The sequence below is a fragment of the Sminthopsis crassicaudata genome, chromosome 1, assembly GCF_048593235.1.
Source record: "Sminthopsis crassicaudata isolate SCR6 chromosome 1, ASM4859323v1, whole genome shotgun sequence".
Taxonomy (NCBI): domain Eukaryota; kingdom Metazoa; phylum Chordata; class Mammalia; order Dasyuromorphia; family Dasyuridae; genus Sminthopsis; species Sminthopsis crassicaudata.
In genome coordinates, this window is record NC_133617.1 from 438,281,783 (window position 1) to 438,304,536 (window position 22,754).

The window sequence follows — 22,754 nt, forward strand, 5'->3', positions numbered from 1 at the left end:
AGACAATTAGTGGTCATAAAAAGCAGATGCAAGTAGAAATCCTTTTGTTTAAGAACTGAGACATTGTTCATAAAATAAAAACACTTTATTTGTGCTTGAAATGACAAGCAACATTCATTCATGTGTTCATTAGTTGAAACAAAAAATTCCAGGTTCCCAAGGTACTTGTGGTTTGCAGTAGACTTTTGCTCTTGATGACGTTCTGTGGTTGAAAAGAATGGCTTCTGACAAACCTCCAAGACAATATTTTTTTCCTGATATGGATCTTTTTTGTTTAGGAAAAGCTCCTTCTAAGCCTATTAAGAAGTCTTTTTACTTAACCCTGAATATACTGAAGGTCTTTAGTCATCAGTCATGTGTCAAGTCAAATTCAGGCTGATTGGAAAGGGCATTCAAATACAGATTGTCTCCAATTTCTTCTATTAGTTTGGCCATTTCATTAGTATAATAATTGACTTTTAGACTTGCAGGTTGTTGAGATGAAGAATTGGGCTCATTCTGTTAGGAAGGGTATAGATGCCTTCTTAAACATCCTGAACAGGCTTAGGGACTGGGTTGGGGTGGTCTGGCCTTTAGATAGACAAGGGCAGATTGATGACAACCCTTGCCCCCAAGTGGTGCTCTAGAGGATAACTGGCAAATAAGGAATGATATTAGGATAGCAGCCACGAGGAAGTATTTGACATAAGCAGAATTTGGAGAGCTAGCGGGGTACCCAGATGTCTGGCCTCCACCCTGTTCCTGCAAGTTTCTCCTCTTAGGCCCAGTCTTCTTAAGTGATTTGTCCAAAGTCATATAGGTAATAAGTAAATGAGCTAGAAAAACTCTATGAATATAACCATACAAATTGCCTTGTGTTCCAGAGATCAAATCAGTAAGGAAAAAAATGAGTGTCAGTAGTTTGTACAAGGTTTATTATCATCTCTGAGGATGACTGAATAATAGGAAAATAATTCCATCCCCTATTACAGATTCCATTAATACTGATAGTCCCCTTTCTAAAACTATGCCCAGTACAAAGACCTTGGAATGTCCTCAAAAAAATCACAAATTTTAGCATTGGCTAAGAGAGCAAATAGCTTTTACTATTTTTTTTTCTGTTATGGATCCATGCTCACAATAATGTTTTTAAATAATTGAAGAAAATGCTAGTTTTCATTTAGAGCTTAGTGAAAAATAAAGATGTACTTTTTTCCTATTTAAATTCAGGGATACCATGAAATCTATCCATGAATCCATGAACAGATTAATTCTCTAATCTAAATCAATTCTCTAATTTTATAGATATGGAGAGGCACAGGGATTTATCCAAAGTTTATAGTTAATACATAATAGAAGTAGACTAGAATCTGGACCTACTGACCCCTGATCCAGTACTCTTTCTCCCATATTATGCTGTCTCCCTGCTGAATCTCATTGCATTTCCGTCAGACTGCCAAATGGTTCTCCTGAGGACAAGGAGAATTTTTTTTTTTTGCCAAATATCCCCTTCACATTGACCTGATTCCAAATTTAGGATGCAACTTGAGCCTTTGGGACCTGGGATTTAGGGATGAGGCAGTTAGTGTGAGGAAAACAACTTCCTGGTTCAAAGGGAATGGAGAGGCTGCTCCTCCAGGTTCTCACACTTATGCTTATGAAAGAACCTTTTGAGGAGTTATAGCAAATGGTAATGTGTCAGGAACATGTGGCTCTAATTTCCCTCAGGAAGTACACCACTGGGCTTCAGAAAACCAGGAGGAAAATGCCTGGTGAGAAGAGAACTGTCTTATTGTTATTATTGTTGTTGGCATCTAAACACTCAAAAAAAAAAAAAAAAAAAAAAAAAAAAAAAAGGCCAGTCAGAAATGTCTTCTCAAGCACCTCCTTTAAACAAAGTTTAGCTGTTTTAGTGTACTAATTGGTGTCTCCACTTATTACCCTCCCCCAAAATGACATTATTATATTTTAATTCTCTTAAATTTGATTTGGTCCAATATAAAGCAAATATTCTTTTATTCAAAATCTGCCTACAAAATTGCACTAAGATTAATAGCCTTGGCATATTTGGTAAAGATACAATCTTGGTAGGCAGTTTATTAAATATAAATGTCATTTATTCATTAAAATGTTTTTCACTCAACCAAATTACTGTTAATTATTTTTCCAACTTGATTTTCATTCCAGCTCGTGCCAGCCAACTATTAAAGCAACAACTTACATTGCCATACCTTTTGCAAGGAGATGGATGTACATCTCTAACTATCAAGCCCAAGAAGGGTTGGAAAACTGAGGTCATTAGTTAAAAGAAAAATGGAAAACCAATGCAAAATAAGATGGATACTGATATACATAACAGCAATCTAACATCTTGAAGGATGAAAATGGGATTTTAGGAAATCTAAAAATAGCTTCACATGTTAATAAGTCTTATTGAAAATATTTTAAGATATGGAAAAAGGCCATATCAATTTAATTTTTTTTCTAAAAAAGATTTATGTTAACAGCCTTAAATTAAGATAAGATTTACTCCAGCCCAGCTTTTATTTAATAATGTATTAAATTAAGAAAAAGGTATCTCAAAAGAGTGATGGCACTTTGTCCTTGTTTCTCATCTCCAGTTTCCCTGCTAGAACGGATATAAAAAATGAATTGATAGCATCAGATAGAGGCATTTCTAAATCTTTCCAGGGGCACGCATTATGTCACAAGCCTTTTTCATAGGAAAGTGTGAGAAATTGAATGATATCATTATATATTGGTGGATGATACAATGTTTGGAGAATTTTATAAAAATATTTTACAAAACTGATCTTATTGGACTATGTAAATAAGAAAGGAAAGTTTGGATTTTAAATTATTTCCCTGTTGCTTGAGTTTGGAGTGAGAAGTTACCCCTCAACAAGTATAAATGGCTTCAAAATTCAAAAATGCCCAATACTTCCCTGAGAAGGAAAAGTTCTCTGAAGTCACCAATCTCAAAAATTAATGCTTCCTTTTTTGTTTTCTGAGCAAATTCCTAGACTATACTTCCTTTTTTGTATCTTAGAGCATCAGGGGTTCTAATTGTTCCCAGAGGAAGGGGAATGAGGCAAGGAAAAGAGAGGCAATTGTTTTGTGGCCTAGCTACTATAGGAGTGAACTTTCTCATTTTATAAAGGAGAAAACTGAAGGTCAATAAGGCTGTCATGCAGCTAATAAATATTAGAGGCAAGATTAAAATTCAAGACATTCTATCCATTTTACTGTGCTATCTTTTTCAATATTTACATAGTGACATCTTCTTAAACCAGGCTCCCATTTCTTTAAGGAGGGCCTGGTTTAAAATGTGTGTGTGTGTGTGTGTGTGTGTGTGTGTGTGTGTGTGTGTGTGTTTACATATACACAATTTTGTTTACCCCAAGTCAATTTGCTAATAAGCTAATTTTATATGTTAGTTTAGAGGTAATGTGGTTTTTGCATTATATTGCATTAGGTTTCATAGATCTAGAAGGAAGGGGCTTCAGCCACCATCTGCTCCATCCTTCTCACAGAAGTAGTAAGTTCCCAAGACCAGATATGAATTCAGATCCTCTGACTCCAGAGTCAGTGGTCTTTCCCCTATATCTGATGTACTTAAGTGTGAAGTAAGACACATGGGGGATGGAAGAAGGAAAGGTGTGTGATTGTGTTCTGGTGCCCCAACACTGTTACCTATTTCATTTGGAGAGACTTGCATTTGTATTCTAGCAGAAAGTTCTATGATAATTCAGGGAATCCCTGGAGAGGATAGAAACAGACAGGCTTTACCTAAATGGGAGGAGATCCTTTACTGTGGGATGGACATAGTGAACATTTTACTGAATGAACATTAAAGTGTTCACTTGAGATGAAGGTTTGAGGCACAGTGAATAGAGCTGTGAGGCTTGGAGTCAGAAAGATCCAAGTTAAAATCTAGTCTCAGGCACATATTAATTGTGTGATTTTGGGCAAGTCACTTGAACTTTATTTGCCTCAGTTTCCTCAACTGTAAGAGAAGAATGATAACAGGCTTACATTACAGGTTTGTAATAAGGATCAGATGAGAAATTTGTAAAGCACAGTGCCCACAGTAGGTATGATATAAATGATTATTCCATATAATCATCTTTAAATGATCGTTAGTTCATACTGGACTATCACTATACTCCATATCTCAAAGGATAAAATTAGCTAAAAGAGTCCCCTCTTTAGATGCCAAAATGGATGGGAAATCTACGAGTACAGAGTGCCAGGAGCTCCAGAGAATACTCTTTCTCAACCTCGCAGCAGAGCAGGGATGTTAACAGTTATTTTATCATTGCAATAACAGAGCAACCTCCAGGGTCCTGGGCTTGAGATAAATTAGCATTGTCAGGGTTCATGTTAGGCAAAACTCTGGCCTGCAGAACTTTCACAGACATGCTCTGAACATCAGGTGACTTTTTTCTAAACCTGACACTTCCTATTACATAAATACTTTATATATTTAGGAATCCCATGCACACTTTGAAAGAATACTTGGGGGAAGGGTATCACAGATTCAGAGCTTAGGGTTTTAAGGAAACTTGAGAAATAATCTGTTCTTTATGACAGATAGAGATCTTTATGAAGGAAAAACGTCATTGTCCTCTCTTTTAAAAGAAACGAGGCAGCTGAAGCCAAGGAAAAGTTAATTTACTCAAGCAATGACATAGCTAGAGGTACTGTAGAAGGAGACGAAAGCACTGGGGCCTCAAAATTCATCTTTTCCCACTACATCAATGCATTTTGTTTTAGTTTTGGCCTAGGTCTGTGATCTCATCAGGTCTGACTAGGTAAGGAAAGGCTTTGAGGCACCTCAGTATAATGGAAAGAACTCTGAATTTGGAGACAGAAGAAGGTTCAAATCTTCATACTGCTACTTCCTAGCTATATCACTGTGGGCAAGTCCTTTAGTTTCTGGATTTTGGTTTCCTGATCTGTCAAAAGGAAGTGATTGGCATGTGCAAAAATGTTTGTAGCAGCCCTTTTTGTTAAGTGGCAAAGAACTAGAAACTGAGTGGATGTCCATCAGTTGGGGAATGGCTGAATAAGTTATAGTATATGAATATTATGGAATATTATTGCTCTATAAGAAATGATCAGCCAGATGATTTCAGAAAAGCTTGGAGAGACTTACATGAACTGATGTTAAGAGAAGTGAGTAGAACTAAGAGAACATTGTACATAGCAATAAGAAAATCACGTGATGATCAGCTGTGATGGACTTGGCTCTTTTAACAATGAGGTAATTCAGTTCAATTCCAACAGACTTGTGAAGAAAAGTGCCAGCCATATCCAGAAAGAGGGACTGAATGTGGATCATAACACAGTATTTTCATCATTTGTTGTTGTTGTTGTTGTTGTTTGCTTACTTTTTTCTCATTTTTTCCTTTTTTGATCTAATTTTTCTTGTGCAGCATGATAAATGTGGAAATATGTTTAGAAGAACTGCATGTGTTTAACCTATATTGGATTACTTTCTGTTTAGGGGAAGGAGAAGTTATGCAGGGAGGGAGAAAAATTTGGAACACAAGATTTTGCAAGGGTGAATGTTGAAAACTATCTTTACATGCATTTTGAAAAATAAAAAGCTATTATTTTAAAAAGCAAGTAATGGTATTCCGAAAAGTCCCTCCATTTTCATAAGTAATAAACTCACTGTCATTGTTTAAAAAAAAAAAAGGAGATGGTTGGATGAGATCAGGATTTTTTTAGCCTGAGGCTAAAAAATCCTGAGGTCCCCACACTTAATTTTTATAAACAGTTTGATAAAGATTTCATTGTAACTGACTGTCTTTGTAATCCTAGGTATTTTTTAATTTCATACATTGAAAACTATTGTTCTGAGAAGGCAAGACTGCTAAAAGGGTCCATTACCCACAAGAATGATTAAGAAGTTTTATATTCCATGATTTTTTAAAGCCCTTCCAGTTCTGGTCCAGGGTCGATGTGCTCATAAGCTAAAAGTCTTCTGATGCCTAACAATGCAATGGTGAACATCTGACAATTGACTATGTCTAGAGTGTTGGTCCTGAAGTCATGGAGACTCATCTTCCTGGGTTCAAAAACAGCCTTAGACACTTATTAGGTGTATGAGCTAGTTACTTAATTCTGTTTGCTTTAGTTTTCTCATCTATAAAATGAGCTGGAGAAGGAAATGGTAATCTCTTTCAATATCTTTGCCAAGAAAAACCCAAATAGGATCATAAGGAGTAGGGTGTGATTGAGTAACAACAGGGATCACCGGATTGTTTCCATAATAGGGAACAAGGTAAGAGTAGATTATTCTAGCTATTTTCAAATTACTTTAAAGTGAAATGAAAGTCAGTAAAGAAGTTTCTTTTTTCATTTAAGGCTTTACACAGATTTACACAGTACTTATCCTTCAAGGTAGCTACACATAAGCCCCAAATGATAGGTCTATCAACCTCTGAGGTGTATCCAATGAGGAAAGAAATAGGATGAGGAGAGAAGGGAAAGGGAATTCATTCCAGGTTACAAAGTAGAGCCATCCTTTCCCTCCTCTCACACCACTAGATGAATGCAAAATGTGAATATGCAATATTGAGCTGCCAGGCATACCTGATATGCTGATGGTAGCTGCAGCCTTCACAGTGCTGAATTTCTCCCCATGCTTGTTAGTAGCTATGCAAGTGAATAGGCCTGGCTTGGTGATCAACAGCTGCAGCTGGGAATCAATCACTCGGTCTTTTACACTTTCTAGAATGGACCCAGCAGACACCTGGCAAAAAAAGCAGACATGGAAAAAGAAGTAGGTCAATAAATTAAAAATATACTGCATCACTGGACTGAACAGGCCTTTGGAGCTTGGAGGCCGGATTCTGGCTTAGCTATGAATCTCTGGGCAAGCAGACTAACATTTTCTTCATCTGTAAAGCAGGGAGAAGCATGCTGCTATTACTGACCAAAGAGAATTCTTGTATTTTTTAATATTTTAAACTTTTAAAAAAAAGTTACATTTTTATTATTCTTTTTTTAAAAACAATAGCTTATTTTCAAAATACATGCATAGATAGTTTTCAATATTCACCCTTGCAAAACCTTGTGTTCAAAATTTTTTTTTCTCTCTCTCTTTCTCCAACCCCTTCCCTAGATGGCAAGTAATTCAATATATGTTAAACATGTTCAATTCTTCTATACATATTCCCACAATGATCATACTGCACAAGAAAAACCAGAAAAAGGGAAAAAATGAGAAAGAAAACAAAATGCAAGCAAACAACAACAAAAAAGTGAAATGATTCTACTGTGATCTATACTCAGTTCCCACAGTCCTCTCTTTGGGTGCAGATGGCTCTCTCCATCAAAAGACCATTGGAACTGGCCTGAATCACCTTAGTGTTGAAAAGAGCCATGTCCATCAGAATTGATCATTACATAATCTTGTTGCAGTGTACAATGTTCTCTTGGTTCTACTCACTTCAATCAGCGTCAGTTAATGTAAATCTCTCCAGGCCTTTCTGAGACCATCCTACTGATAATCTCTTATAAAACAAAAATATTCCATAACATTCATATACCATAACTTATTCAGCAACTCTCCAACAGTTTCCAGTTTCTTGCCACTACAAAAAGGGCTTCTACGAACATTTTTGCACATGAGGTTTCTTTTCCCTTTTTTATAATTTCTTTGGGATACAGGCCAATGGGCTAAAGACATAGCTGGATCAAATATACAGTTTGATAGACCTTTGGGTACAGTTCCAAATTGCTCTTTAGAATGATTGGATTATGTAAAGAGCTAGAACTGAATAAATGCACTTGGATAATGGAGCACGTGAGACTAATTGCCAATTGGACAATTCTCTATTAACATGTTTGAAGAATGACTCTCCCCAATTATTCTGTGCTGGCTGAATCGGTGGGTGTGGACAAAAAAGGGGAAGTGACATGAGTGGGTGGAGTAGGAGGAGGAAATTGAGGCATTCTCCTGGTGGTGGAGAGAGAGGAAGGAGGTGTGGAGATTGCTAGATCTAATCCTCTGACCTTGACTGCAAAAGACCAAGAATAAAGACTTGATTATCTTGACTCCGGCTGATTCTGGGAAGACAGGGTTCCAACAGGATCAATTCACCACTCCACCAACAATATATTAGTATCCCAGTTTTTTCACATTTCCTTCAACATTTATAATTTTCTTTTCTTGTCATTTTAGCTAATCTGAGAGATATGTAGTAGTACCTCAGAGTTTGCATTTGCATTTGCATTTCTCTGATCATTAATGATTTAGAGCATTTTTTCATATAACTAGAAATATTTATTCATATCCTTTGACAATTTGTTGATTAGAGAATGGCTTGTATTTTTATAAATTTGATTCTATTCTCTATATATTTTAGAAATAAGGCCTTTATCAGAACTGTTTTATATAAAACATTTTTTCCAATATATTGCTTTGCTTCTAAACTTGTCTGTTCAAAAAACTTTTATTTTGCACTCTATAATGTACTCTAGGTTTTTTTGGTCACAGATTCCTTCTTTCTCTACAGACCTGAGAAGTAAACGATCCTTTGTTCTTCTAATTTTCTTATAGTATCACCCTTTATGTCTACATCATGAACCAATTTTAACCTTATTTTGGTATAGGGTGTTAGGTGTGGGTCAATGCCTAGTTTCTGCCATACTAATTTCCAATTTTCCCATCAATTTTTGTCAAATAGTGAGTTCTTATCCCAGAAACTGGAGTCTTTGAGTTTATCAAACACTAGACTATTATAGTCATTGGCAATTGTGACTTGTGAACCTAAACTATTTCTTAGCCAGTTCCAAATGGTTTTGATGACTGTTGCTTTAGATTTGGTATAGCCAGAACACTTTCATTTGCAGTTTTTAAATTATCTCCATTGAAATTCTTGACCTTTTGTTCTTCCAGATAAAATTTGTTATTATTATTATTTTTAGCTCTATAGTTTCTTGGTAGTTTGATTAGTATGATACTAATCAACTAGATTAATTTTGGTAGAATTGTCATTTTTATTATATTAGTCTGGCCTGCCCATGAGCACTTGATATTCTTTTAATTGTTTAGATATGGCTTTATTTGTATAGAAAATGTTTTGTCATTGTGTTCATATAGTTCCTGACTTTGTCTTGGTGATTAAATTCCCAATTTTTATTTTATCTACAGTTGTTTTAAATGGAATTTCTCTTTTTATCTCTTGCTGCTGGACTACGTTGGTAACATATAGAAATGCTGATGATTTATGTAGATTTATTTTATATCCTGCAACCTTGCTAAAGTTGTGAATTATTTCTAATAGCTTTTTAGTAAAATCTCTGGGGTTCTCTGAGTATACCATCATATTACCTGCAAAAGAGTGATGATTTGGTTTCCTTATTACCTACCCTAATTCCTTTAATTTCTTGTTTTTTTTTTTCCCTCTTGTTGCTAACACTAACATTTCTAATAAAATATTGAATTGTAATGGTGATAGTGGGCAACGTTTTTTCACCCCTGATCTTACTGGGAATGCTTCTAATGTATCACCTTTATGTACATTGTTTACTGATGGTTTAAGATAGATAGTACTGATCATTATAAGGAAAATGTCATTTATTCCTATATTCTCTCGTGTTTTTAATAGAAATCAGTGCTGGATTTTGTCAAATGCTTTTTTGTGCATCTATTGAGATAATCATATGATTCTTATTTGTTTGATTATCAATGCAGTTAATTATGCCAATAGTTATCCTAATGTTGAACCAGCTCTGAATTCCTGGTATAAATCCTACTTGGTCATTGTGTATTATCCTGGTAATAACTTACTATAATCTCTTTGCTAATGTTTTATTTAATATTTTTGCATCAATATTCATTAGGAAAAGTGGTCTATAATTTCCTTTCTCTGTTTTGACCTTACTTGGTTTACATATCAATATCATATCTATATCATAAAAAGAATTTGGTAGGACGCCTTCTTTCCCTCTTTTCCCAAATAGTTTGCATAGTATCAGAATTAATTGTTCTTTAAATGTTTGGTAGAATTCATTGTAAATCCATGTGGCTCTGGAAACTTTTTCTTAGGGAGTTGATTAATAGTTTGTTCAATTTCTTTTTCTAAATTGAGATTATTTAAGCAATTTATTTCTCCCTTTATTAGTCTGGTCAATCTATATCTTTGTATGTATTCATCTATTTCACTTAGATTATCAGATATATTAGTATACAGTTGGGCAAAATAGCTCCTAATTATTGGTCTAATTTCCTCTTTATGGAGGAAAGTTCACCTTTTCATTTTTGATACTAGCAATTTGATTTTCTTCTTTCCTTTTTTCTAATCAAATTATCTAAAGGTTTATCTATTTTGTTTGTTTTTTTTTTTCAAAAAAACTAACTCTTAGTTTTATTAATTCAATATTTTTTCTTTCAATTTTATTAATCTCCCCTTTAATTTTCAGAATTTCATGTTTAGTATTTAATTTGGGGTTTTTAATTTGTTCTTATTCTAGCTTTTTTAGTTGCATGCCCAATTCATTGCTCTTCTCTATCTCTATTTTATACAAGGATTTAGAGATATAAAATTTTCCCTAAGAACTGCTTTGTCTGCATCCCATTCATTTTGGTATATTATCTCATTATTGTCATTCTCTTGCATGACTTATTGATTGTTTCTATGATTTGATGTTTCAGCCACTCATTCTTTAGGATTAGATTATTTAGTTTCCAATTAATTTTTGATCAATATTTCCCTGGCCCTTTATTACACATAATTTTTATTACATTATGATCTGAAAAAGATGCACTTACTATTTCTGCCTTTCTGCATTTGATTTTGAAATTTTTATGCCCTAATACATGGTCATTTTTGTGTAGGTTCTGTTTACATATTCCTTTCTGTACACATTCAATTTTCTTCAAAGGTCTCTCATACTTAACATTTCTAAATTCTGTTTATCTCCTCAACTTCTTTTTTGTTTATTTTGTGGTTCAATTCATCTAGTTCTGATAGAATAAGGTTGAGATCCCCCACTAGTATAGTTTTGCTGTCTATTTCTTCTTACATCTCTCTTAACTTATCTTCTAGGAACTTGGATGCTATAACACTTGATACATATATATTTAGTATTGATATTACTTCATTATCTATCTTTAGCAAGATGTAGTTTCTTTCCTTATCTCTTTTAATTAGATTTATTTTTTCTATTGCTTTATCTGAGATAATTTTTTTTTACTTCACTTGAAGAATAATAGATTCTGTTCCAGCCTTTTACATTTACTCTGCATGTTATCATTCTGCTTTAATGTATGTTTCTTGTAAACAACATATTATAAAATTCTGGCTTTTAATCTAGCCTGCTATTCACTTTTGTTTTAGAGAAGAGTTCATCCCATTCACATTCACAGTAAAAATGACTAAGTCTGTATTTCCTGCCGTCTTATTTTCCCTGTTATGCTTCTCTCTTGCCTTTCTGCTTGCCCTCCTCACCAGAGTTTTGCTTCTGACCATCCCCTCTCTCAATCTGCCCTCTCCTTTTATGGCTTCCCCCCTTTCTTCTCCATTTCCTCTTTTACTTCTGTTCTTCCTTCTATTACCTTCCCCTTTCCTTCCCCCTTTGTCCTCCTTCTTCCCTATAGGATGAGACAAGTTTCTATATTAAACTAAATATGTCTGATATTTTCTTTTTGAGTCAAATCTGATGAGATTAAAGTTCACTCAATGCTCATTCCTCTCCCTTAATTGTAAAAGGCAATTTTTGCCTATTTATGTGATGATGTTAATTACCCCATTTTACCTCCCCTTCTTTCTTTTTCTATAACAATACCCTTTCTACCCCAGTTTCATTTTTAAATAATTACAGCAAAGTCAAATTATCCCTATATCTTCTAAGTATACCCCTAACAAAGATGCAGTTCTCAAGAGTTAACCCTCTGATATAGGGATATAAACATTTTAACCTTAAAAAACATAATTTATTTTCTTGCCTTTTTACCTTTTTCTGCTTCTTTTGAGTTCTGTGCTCAAGATCAAATTTTCTGTTTAGCTCTGATCTTTTCATCAAATATAAATGAAAATCCCATATTTCATTGAATGTCCAATTTTCCCCTTCCGAGATAATGTTTAATTTTGCTGGATAGTTGATTCTATGCTGTAGTCCAAGTTCCTTTGCCTCCAGAAGATCATATTCCAGGCCCTTTGATCCTTTAGAGTAGAAGCTGCTAGATCCTGATATTTGAATGGTTTCTTTCTGGCTGCTTACAGTATTTTCTACTTGAAATGATAATTCTGAAATTTAGCCATAATATTCCTTGGAGTTTTCATTTTGGGCTCTCTTTCAGGAGGTTATTGGTGGATTCTTCCTACAGCTATTTTACCTTCTGATTCTAGGACATTAGGGCAATTTTTCTTGATAATTTCTAGGTCCTTTTTTTTCAATTGTATTTTTCAGCTAGTCCAATAATTTTTAAATCATCTCTCCTGGATCTATTTTACAGGCCAATTGTTTTTCTGATAAGGAATTTTACATTTTCTTCTATTTTTCTCATTTTGGGGGGTTTTATTTGACTGAATCTTGTTGTATCATTGAGTCATTTCTATTTGTTCAGTTCTAATTTTTAGTGAATTATTTTCTTCAGTTAGTTTTTTTGATCTACTTTTGCATTTGGACAATTGAACTTAAAATAAATTAATTGTTTTCTTCATTAAATTTTTTTTCTATTTCACAAATTCTGTTTTTCAAAGAGTTGTTTTCTTTTTTCATTTCACCAAAACTAATTTTTAAGGAGAGATTTTTTTCAGCCAATTTCTGTGTTTCCTTTTCCAAAACTGTCATTTCCTTTCCCCATTTTTCTTGTAAGTCTCTTTTAAGATCCTTTTTGAATTCTGCTAAGAGAGCTTTGTGAGATGGAAATCAATTTATTTCACTCTTTGAGGCTTCATGTGGAAACATTTTGCCTTTAGTGACCTCAGATTTTGAGGTCTGTTCTTTCTGTCTCCATTAAAACTATCTATGGTCAGAGCTCTTTTTGCTTTTTTTTGATAATTTTTAATGATTGAAGTCTGCTCTTAGGCCAAAGGGGAGATTGACCCAAACTTCCTCTAGAGGATGACTGTGGCTTCAAGCTGCATTGGGACTTGGTGCTTCAGACATCCCCTCTGGCATGGGCAGGTCTGGCCAAGTCCAGCCTTGTTATGCTAGGTTTCAGAAGCTCACTATTTGCCTTTTCTAGTTGTGTTCAAGGTCTCATAGGTAATCTGCCAATCTACTGGCTTCTGAACCAGAACAGAGTAGCAAACGCTGCTGTATTTTGGCTACAAGCTTCCTACTAGATTTACCCTGCTTGAGGAATCTTCTCTGTTCTGGGCCTCCCTGCACTGTGCCATGCTATACTGTGCCTGTGCTAGATTGCAATCCTCCCTTCCCACTCCCCATCCAATTGAGATAGATCTTTCCTGAAATTCTTCAAAATATCTTTTGCTGGAAATTGTTACACTCCAAATAGTTTTGGGTTCTGTCACTACAAAACCTGAGGCTTGATCTGGTATTGATCTGAGGGAATCCAGGAATAGCTCAAAGACCTGTCTACTTTCCATCATCTTGACTCCATTCTCCTATTTTTTGTTATTCTGAACTTAGATGCTTTAGACAATTATTTGTCTGAGATTTGAGGGGGCAAGCTATCTTTGTAATCAAGTTATAGCTATATACTCTGTTTGCTAAGTTCAACCTGGTCCTTCTTAGGAAGGACCAGATATATCAACTGACATAAAATTTTGCTTGGTCCTTCTTAAGTTCCTAGATTTTCCAGTCATCACACTTGTACAGATATTTCTAATTTTACCTTTTCTTCCTTCCATATTTATCTCTCCATTTCTTTCTCCTACTCCTCTTTCCCTTATTTTTCTCTGCTTTATGTCTCCCCATTTCTTCCAAATCTTAACAAAATTTTTTTTTTTTTTTTTTTTTTTTTTTTTTTTTGCTGATGAGTGGGGAAGGTTTGGAAAATTGATCTGCAATGTTGAAAACATTGGTCAAGGGGAGGAGAATCAGAGCAATGGCTCTGAGACCCTAGACTAAATCTGACATCATTTCCTCCTTCTCTAGAAGCTCTGATCAAAGTAAGTCCTGTCTATAATATGTGAGCAGGATTTCAACTGTATGGCTTTAATTATCTTTGGAATTTTTATTTTTTCAGTTCCAGATTTTAATTTTACACTTTGCTTAATGCTAATCATAAAACTCTGCTTTTGCTTTAAGGAGGGGTGTGAGTTTACTGTTAAATATACAAACTGGCATTATAAATCTCCCACTTAACCTTGTTTTCCTCAGTTTTCTCATTTATAAAAAGAGCAGCAGAAGAAACTAGCAAATCACTCCGGTATTTTTGCCAAGAAAATCCCAAATGGAGTCATAAAAAGTTGCATATAATTGAACAATCACAAAATCTGTATGATCTTGGGTATCTTATTTAAATTGCAAGAAGAATTTTCGAATGTGCTGAAAAGAATCTGAGAGACTATCTAGTTAAAGGGTGGGGAAAATTAGATAATTTATGAGATCCTTTTGAGTTCTAGGTCTATAATCTTCTAAAAATTCTTTTCTCCATAAGAGAGGCAGCAGAAATAGTATGATTTCCATCTTTTAGTTGGAAAACTGAGGCAGAAAGATTAGATGACTTGCTCAGAGTCAGATAGAAAATAGGCATTCAGGCTAAGATTTGAAGTCAAGTCTTCTAGATTCCAAACATAGCTCCTTTCCCTTCCCAATACATCAATAAAATTTTTTTTTGATGACAAGAAGGCTTTTTAGGGGTGAAAATTCCCACATATAATCAATCCAGTGCCAAATCATTTATGCTTTAAATTGGAAGCAAATGCCTATTGCGAGAGTGTATGGCCCTGGTGCAAGGGTTGTGATGAGATAAGGATATTATTTCTTGCAAAGATAGAACTTTCCATAGAGCCCATATGGATTTGGGGAATTATCAAGAAACAGAGGGTCATAGAACTCAAGTTACAGTGAACTTCAGGGATCTCTATTCAACAGAGAAAAATCCACAGAGGTTAAATGATTTTATATTTTATATTGTGGCTCCTTGTTAATTGAATTGTTTCTTTCTGGCTATTTGTAATATTTTTTCCTTGGTCCAATAGTTCTGAAATTTAGCCATGATATTTCTTGGGGTTTTCATTTTGAGGTCTCCTTCAGGAGGTATTTGGTGTATTCTTTCAATGGTCATTTTACCTTCTGATTCTATATATCCAGGCAGTTTTCTTTGATGTTTTCCTTAAAAATAGTGTCTAAGCTCTTTTTTTCATCATGTATTTCAGGGAGTTCTGATAGATTGTGTCTCCTAAATCTATTTTCCAGGTCAGTTGTTTTCACAATTAGGTATTTTACATTTTTTCCTATTTTTTTTTCATTTTTTGGTTTTGCTTGACTTATTATAAAATATAAATATTTATAAATATTTATATTTTATATAAAGAACAGCTAGGTATTAAAATCCAAAAGTCTTTACTGTCTCCTTTGCCTGGTGCTCACCTAGCTTCTCATGACCTTCAGAGGGGACTTGGTTTCAGTAGAGAAAATGCACGAGAATAGGCCAGCCACCACAAGGCTGATGAAGATGGAAATGCATCTCTCTCTCCTTGGCTCCTAGAGCTTGAGCTCCCACCTCCAGTCTGCTTGTCTTCTCTGGCTCTCACTCTGGCTGAGGCTCCCAGCTTATATGCTCTATACTGAGTATAAACCAAACATTATATCACTAGGAAACCATTATTGTAAGATTAAATAAATATTGAACTTAGAGAACTATTAAGCACCATGATAAATTAGATAACCATTGTCTCATCAATTCTACTGACTTAATACCTTGTAAGAATCCTTGTTTCAGCGTTCTGGCCCATAACAAATGTCTAATTAAGTTATGTAAATAAGCTCTGTAAGAAATGACCAGCAGGAGGAATACAGAGAGGGTTGGAGAGTTATACATCAACTGATGCTGAGTGAAATGAGCAGAACCAGAAGATCACTATACACTTCAACAACAATACTGTATGAGGATATATTCTGATGGAAGTGGAAATCTTCAACATAAAGAAGATCCAACTCACTTCCAGTTGATCAATGATGGACAGAAATAACTACACCCAGAGAAGGAATACTGGGAAGTGAATGTAAATTGTTAGCACTAATGTCTGTCTGCCCAGGTTACATGTACCTTTGGAATCTAATGCTTATTGTGCAACAAGAAAATGGTATTTACACACATGTATTGTATCTAGGTTATATTGTAACACATGTAAAATGTATGGGATTGCCTGTCATTGGGGGGAGGGAGTAGAGGGAGGGGGGATAATTTAGAAAAATGAATACAAGGGATAATATTATTAAAAAATATTAAAAAAAAGAGTAGACCATAAAAAAAAAGTTATGTAAATAACATGCTCCTAGTCTTACACTACTATAATTCTTGAAATTTTCTTACCCTTTTGTAAAGTCCAACCACTTTTTGTAACTAATGGACAGGAATCCTCCAATCTTCTCCTAAACTCATTCACAGTTCTTTTCCTTGTCTTCCCCAAAAGCACTGAAAAAATGTCTTATAGGAAGAAGAGACAATTTCCTCCTTGCTCAGATCTATAATCTGGACCTCATCCAGGTGCTGAAACAGATAAGCCCCTAATCTAAGTGCAAGGATTGCAGAGGCCCACGGCCTGCTAAAAATTCTTTTAGAAGGTTTTCCTTATGTTTCAAAGGTCTATTCTGTGAGTCAGGTCTCCTGTCATATCAGGAGGGAATCATCAAAGGAATGTATTTAGGCTAGATCTCTCCACACAAAGTAAAGTAGTGAACTGAAAATATTATTATGTCTGGGTACTCCAGGTAAAACCTTATTTTTTTCTTAAAGTAACCAAGTCTTCTCCACAGACTGACCTGAGGAGATTGGCCTGGAATAACTGGATGATCTATTCTCTAATTCACTTGCAGGGCCTTCATTTCATGACTGGTGAGGATATGTCAGAGAAGAAAAGTCAATGTACAAAATGCAATTTTCTCTTTTTTAATTTAAATACTTTTTATAATAATAGTCTTTCATCTTTCAAAATATATGCAAAGATAATTTTCAACATTCTCCATTGCAAGTGTTTCAAATTTTTCTCCCTCTCTCCCTACCTCCTCCCCTCCTCTAGGCAGCAAGTAATTCAATATAGGTTAAACATATGCAATTCTTCTAAACATATTTCCACATTTATCAGTAAATTTCTTTCTTTTAAGGATGGAGCATCTTTTCTGTAAGTGATTGACAGCCACAGCAACTCTGGCTGGGAAGGTCCTTGGAATGAACTGAGATATTATAGAACTTTTCTTCCCCATCCTACATTCCCCCCCCCAACCCAAAAGTCCGTTAGACCTGCCTGCTAAAATTATTATGAATAGCAGCTAATGTACTTGTGTAGTTCATGCAACAGAAAAACATCAAGAAATAGCTCATGATGCTTTTTCATATTATTTAGGTTTGCTTAAACTAGTTATAAGGCAACCATGATAGAGAACTGGTCATGGAGTCAGGAAACCGGAGTCCAAATCTGGCCTCAGACACTTACTAGTTATGTGACTTTGGGCAAATAACTTAACTCTGTTTACTTTAATTCACTGGAGAAAGAAATGCCAACACACTCCAGGATCTTTGCTAAAAAACCCTATTGACAGTATCATGTAGAGCTGGACACGATCCTTTTTTTAGTAGCTAGGTGGTGCAATGGATAGAGCATGGGGTCTAGAGTCAAAAAGACCTGAATCCAAATATGGCCTCAGGCATTTACTATCTGTGTGACTCCTAGCAAGCCACTTCAGCCTGTTTGCCACAGTTTCCTTATCTGTAAAATGAACTGGAGAAGGAAATGACAAATTACTCCAGGAGCATTGCCAAGAAAACCCCAAAGGGAATTATGAACAACTACCACCACTGTAGCCCTAGCTATAATTGTTAGGTTTTTCTAGTCTATTTGATAAGTTTTATCTTATTTGATTTGTATGTTAGCCTAACTGTCCCTCTGTCCCTCTCCCCCCCAAAACAAAAAACACCACAAGATTTTTTTCCCACTTGGGTGTTTAGAAAATTTCAGGAAAGACTTTCTTTTGTAGGAGATGCCCTTTCAAAGAAAATCCCATTTCTTGTTTTAAATGCTGAGATGTCAATTTCTATTCTTTTCAATTACAGTTTCTTCCTTCAGTGTCCAGTAATGACTGACAGAGGTAAAAGGAAAAAGAAACTTTTTGTTTAGTAAAATGGAGTTAGTTACCTTTTTGAGGAAGTTGAACTGAAAAAGTTTCAATTTTATTATTTTTTGAGTAATGACCTCAGGGAAATTTTTGACATAGACTAACTATTTTCTACAGGAGAAAATCCCCAAAGTTTCTTCCATTTATCCAATTTCTATAAATGGGTTACTGTGATATTTTATTCTGACTTTGCATCTCCCCAAGGATCCATTAGAAAGTCTTGCTCACAGCACCTATTGAAGTATCCTTTGAAATTAATGGAATCTCAAAAAGAGTAAAACTCTTTTCCTAGACTAAATCCAGAAAACTACTTTACGCAATGACTGACATTAGCTATGTGACCTCAAACAGACACTAGCTATGTGACCTCAAACAAATCCCTTAAACTTTTTAGCCGTGTGATTCTCATCTGTAGAATTGGAGGATTCTCTAAATTCCTTTCTAATTTGGTGACTCTCTGCTCTTCTAAGTAGTTAGAGGAAACAAGAATTTATATAATGCTTATGATGAGCCAAGCACTGTGCTGTTGCTTTATAAATATTATTTTATTTGATCCTCACACTGATCCTGGGAAATTGGTGTTATTATCATCCCCAGTTTATCACTGTGGATTTGAACTCTGTTCTTGACTCCAGGCCCAGCACTCCATCCTCAACACCAAAACTAACTGCCTTTAAGTTAGAGCTATCAGACTATCATGGAAAGTTTAGAAAAAAGTGACTTAAAAAAAATGAATCTCAAAATTATACAATGAAATTCCCTCAAGACAAACACCATCACTTTTTTAAAAAAAAACCTTTCTTGAGGGGAAAAAGAAATAAAACAGAAGGACATTTATTAAGCAGCTACTTTGTGCTACTTATTGTGTGAAGCACTTAACAAAAAAAAACTATCTCATCTGATTCTTACAACAACCCTGGGAGGATAGTTGCTATTATTATTACCTTTGAAGAATTGAGGAAACTGAGGCAGATAGAAGTTAAGTGATTCCTAGGGTCACACAGTTACTAATTATCTGAGATTACATTTAATTCAGCTCTTTCTGATTCCAAGTTCTGTACTTTTTGTTTATGTTCTGTCTCTCCTATTTTACTGTATCCTCCTTGAGGGCAAGGATTGTATTTTGCCTCTGATTTTATCTCTAGCACTTAGTAGAATGCCTGTCACATAGTAGATGCACTAGAAAAACCTAATAATTATAGCTAGGGCTACAGTGGTGGTAGTTGTTCATAATTCCCTTTGGGGTTTTCTTGGCAATGCTCCTGGAGTAATTTGTCATTTCCTTCTCCAGTTCATTTTACAGATAAGGAAACTGTGGCAAACAGGCTGAAGTGGCTTGCTAGGAGTCACACAGATAGTAAATGCCTGAGGCCATATTTTGATTGATTTATTATTGTGCCACCTAGACTCTCTGGAGTCTTATAAATCCTAGAATTACTTCTTACACAGAAATACTTTAATAAATAAATGGTTGTTGAATGAATAGAATACTCTGAGTGAATAGAAAATGTCCCATATTGTCTTCATTTTGGGTTCATTTGGGTTCAGCAAAACTTTTTCTCCAAGAAAACCATTGTCATAATCTCAGCATTTGACTACAATTTAGTAATATACAGCAAATACTAGTGAATTAAAAAAAAATCTTTGTGTGAACAAAATATGACTAAACAACACAGATATAGAAAGTAGCTATTCCTATGAATAGCTTCTCTGAGGTATTTAAGACATAAAAGAATTTATGCAAAGATTTGTTTTCAAAATTTTTTAAAGAACCTATAAAATGGGTAAGAACACAAGTAGTAATTAAATACTAGCTATAAGCAAGGTATTATGTTTTCATCTACTAGTAAAACAAGCAACATTAGTATTTTTCCAATGCTCTTTTTACTGGAATGGTTCAAACAGTTTAGACTAATAGTTTGAGCTACTTGAGAAAGAAGTGGCTTGTTTGGAGTTTTCTATTAATATGAACCCTTTCTTTCCCCCCTTTCTTTGTATCCTCAGCTCTCAGTACAATGCCTAGCACATTGTAAATGCTTGCCTATTTAACTTAGACTATCACAAAATAACTATAGAATGTGCTATATCTTCTATAAAAGGTTGAGAAATTTATCTAGAGGTAGAAATAAACAAGTTTCAGTGGAATGGAAATTGGCCTAATTTAGACCCTATTAATAACTTATTGGTTTAATCAGGCCTAGAATTAGAAAACTGGCTTTTATTTTTAAAAATTATGCTTACTATCCAATATAATAAGTATAGTCTGATGATGAAATATTGTAAACTCAATGCCAAATCATATAAAGCAAAGTTTCTTAAACTATGGATTACAATCCCATTCACATAACTGAATATGGGAATCATAAAATTTTGATTTATTATCAGTAAGTGTTTGATTTATATAACTATTTTATCTAAACTATTTTATCAACTATAGGTCACATAAAAATTTCTTGGGCAAAATGGGGTCATTAGTGGAAAAAGTTTGAGAAATTCTTAAAATAAGTGAATTTTAGGAAAAAGATAGACATGTTTATGAAGATATAAAAAATGGAAGTTTTGCCTTAAAAGTCAATAAATATTATTTTGCTTTAAAAAACAAAACATGAACTAGGACTTAGTCTCAAGATATGTTGGTCACAATAGGCAGGATGGAACTATCTTCTACTCAGAGCTCATCCATACACAGCGACTGCTAGTGAAAGATTAACAAAAACTCAGTGGCCAGGAGGTGCAGAGTTTATTCAATTCCATCAGGGTCTTTCATCGACTATTCCTATAGTTTCTGATATGGTTATAGGTTTGTAGGTTGGCCACAAATGTCCATTTAGTTTATGAGTTGGTTTCATAGCATGATCAACATAGGTGAGAAAAGGGCTGTTTATGTCTTTTTGGAGCCTCTGTGATTTTGGGACCTCAGGAGATAAAGCTACTGGTGACCAGCTTCAACTCAGGCCTAGGCTGATTCATTGTTTGCTTCTTGTCCCAGTTCCCTACTCCTCTCTTTCTCCACTTCCACCAGCTAGTGTCAGATCTGTGAACTCTACTATGTAGTCCCCAGTGGCAACTGGGACATGCCACAACCACTGGCTGCTACTTTACCAGTATCTATTTGTAATGATTAATTTCTTGTACTTTGAGGTAATGTTGCTTATATAGCTCAGTCTTCTTTAGGTCCTAAGTAGCTTTACCAAGTGTAAAACTTGGCTGTTATAGTAACTGACGTCTCTGATCAGAAGGACTTTGGATGTATTTCTACTTCTTTCCTAGAGGAGATTTACTGTTTGCCTAATTCCTATTTTAGCATTTGGCTAAGGCTGTTCTGTTTCTTTCCTTAGCTTATTCCCTGGTTTATTAGGTTTTGGCTTTAATTAGCAAACCAAAGAAGTCCAAACCATGATTAAACATAATATTCTTCTATTTTAGCAAAAACAAAAAACCAAAAGCAAACAAACAAACAACAACAACAAAAACAAACAAACAAACAAAAAAACAAAAAACAAAAACAAACAGAATCTCAGAAACAGAGAATTTGTCTCTAACTACATTACATTCTGGTTTAAATTTTATTACTCATTTTTTTATTATTACTATATGAATCTGTGTTTCTTTTCATTGATTACAAAATTTGGTTGATTATAATAAGTCTAATAGTTGCCCATCTTAAATTTTGGGATTACTAATCCAACCCTTTTGTTCTATTGATATGGAATGTGGGGTTAAGAGAATCTCATATATCTACTAACTGGTCTCTCTGCTTTCAGTCTTTCTTAATCCATCTCCGTATAATTGCCAAACTGTTATTCCTAAAATGCAGGTTTGAACATACCTTTGATCTGTCTCAGTGGCTTCTTATTACATTTAGGATTAAGTATAATCTCCTATGTTTAACAGTTTAAAGTTCTTCAAAAATTTGACTCAGCCTATGTCAGGTTGGTTATATATTATATTATCTCATGTTCTCTCTATTCAAGCCAAAATGGCTCTTATGAATGATATGTTATCTCCCAAGTGTTTATATAAGCCATCCTAATGCCTGGAATACTCTTCTATTTCTTCAATTCTCCCTCTTGGAAACTTTAGCACCTTTCAAAACTCAACTCAAGTACCATCTTCTTCAAAAAAATCTTTCTTGATTCCCTCCATTATATCCTTGACTCAAATAACTGGATATTTAACTTGTACCTATCTTGTATTTCCTTATTTGTGAACATAGGAACTGGAAGGAACTTTAGAGATCATCTAATTTGTTCTCACCTCTCTATTTTTACAAATGAAGAAACTGAAAGCCTAGAAAGGTTGATTAACTGGTTTGCTCTAATACACAGAGGTAGTCATTGACAGAAGTTAGGATTTGAAATAAGGTCCTTTGACTATGAAGCCAATCATCTTTTTACTACACTATTCTGACTTTCTATATGCTTTTATCCTAGATAATAAATGCCTTTAGGTTAGTAACCTTAATACTTTTGTATGTATTCATATTTTCACTGTCTATAAGAGTG

The 22,754-nt window shown here is 34.6% G+C and overlaps 1 protein-coding gene across 1 annotated transcript in view; it reads right to left on the minus strand.

Annotated features, from left to right (window-relative positions):
• Positions 1-22,754, minus strand: part of MUSK (muscle associated receptor tyrosine kinase) — a 211,357-nt gene that overhangs the window by 48,433 nt on the left and 140,170 nt on the right. The window contains exon 9 of the mRNA XM_074287325.1: positions 6,583-6,742. Within this exon, the coding sequence (XP_074143426.1) occupies positions 6,583-6,742 (160 nt within the window). The remainder of the gene's footprint in view (positions 1-6,582; positions 6,743-22,754) is intronic.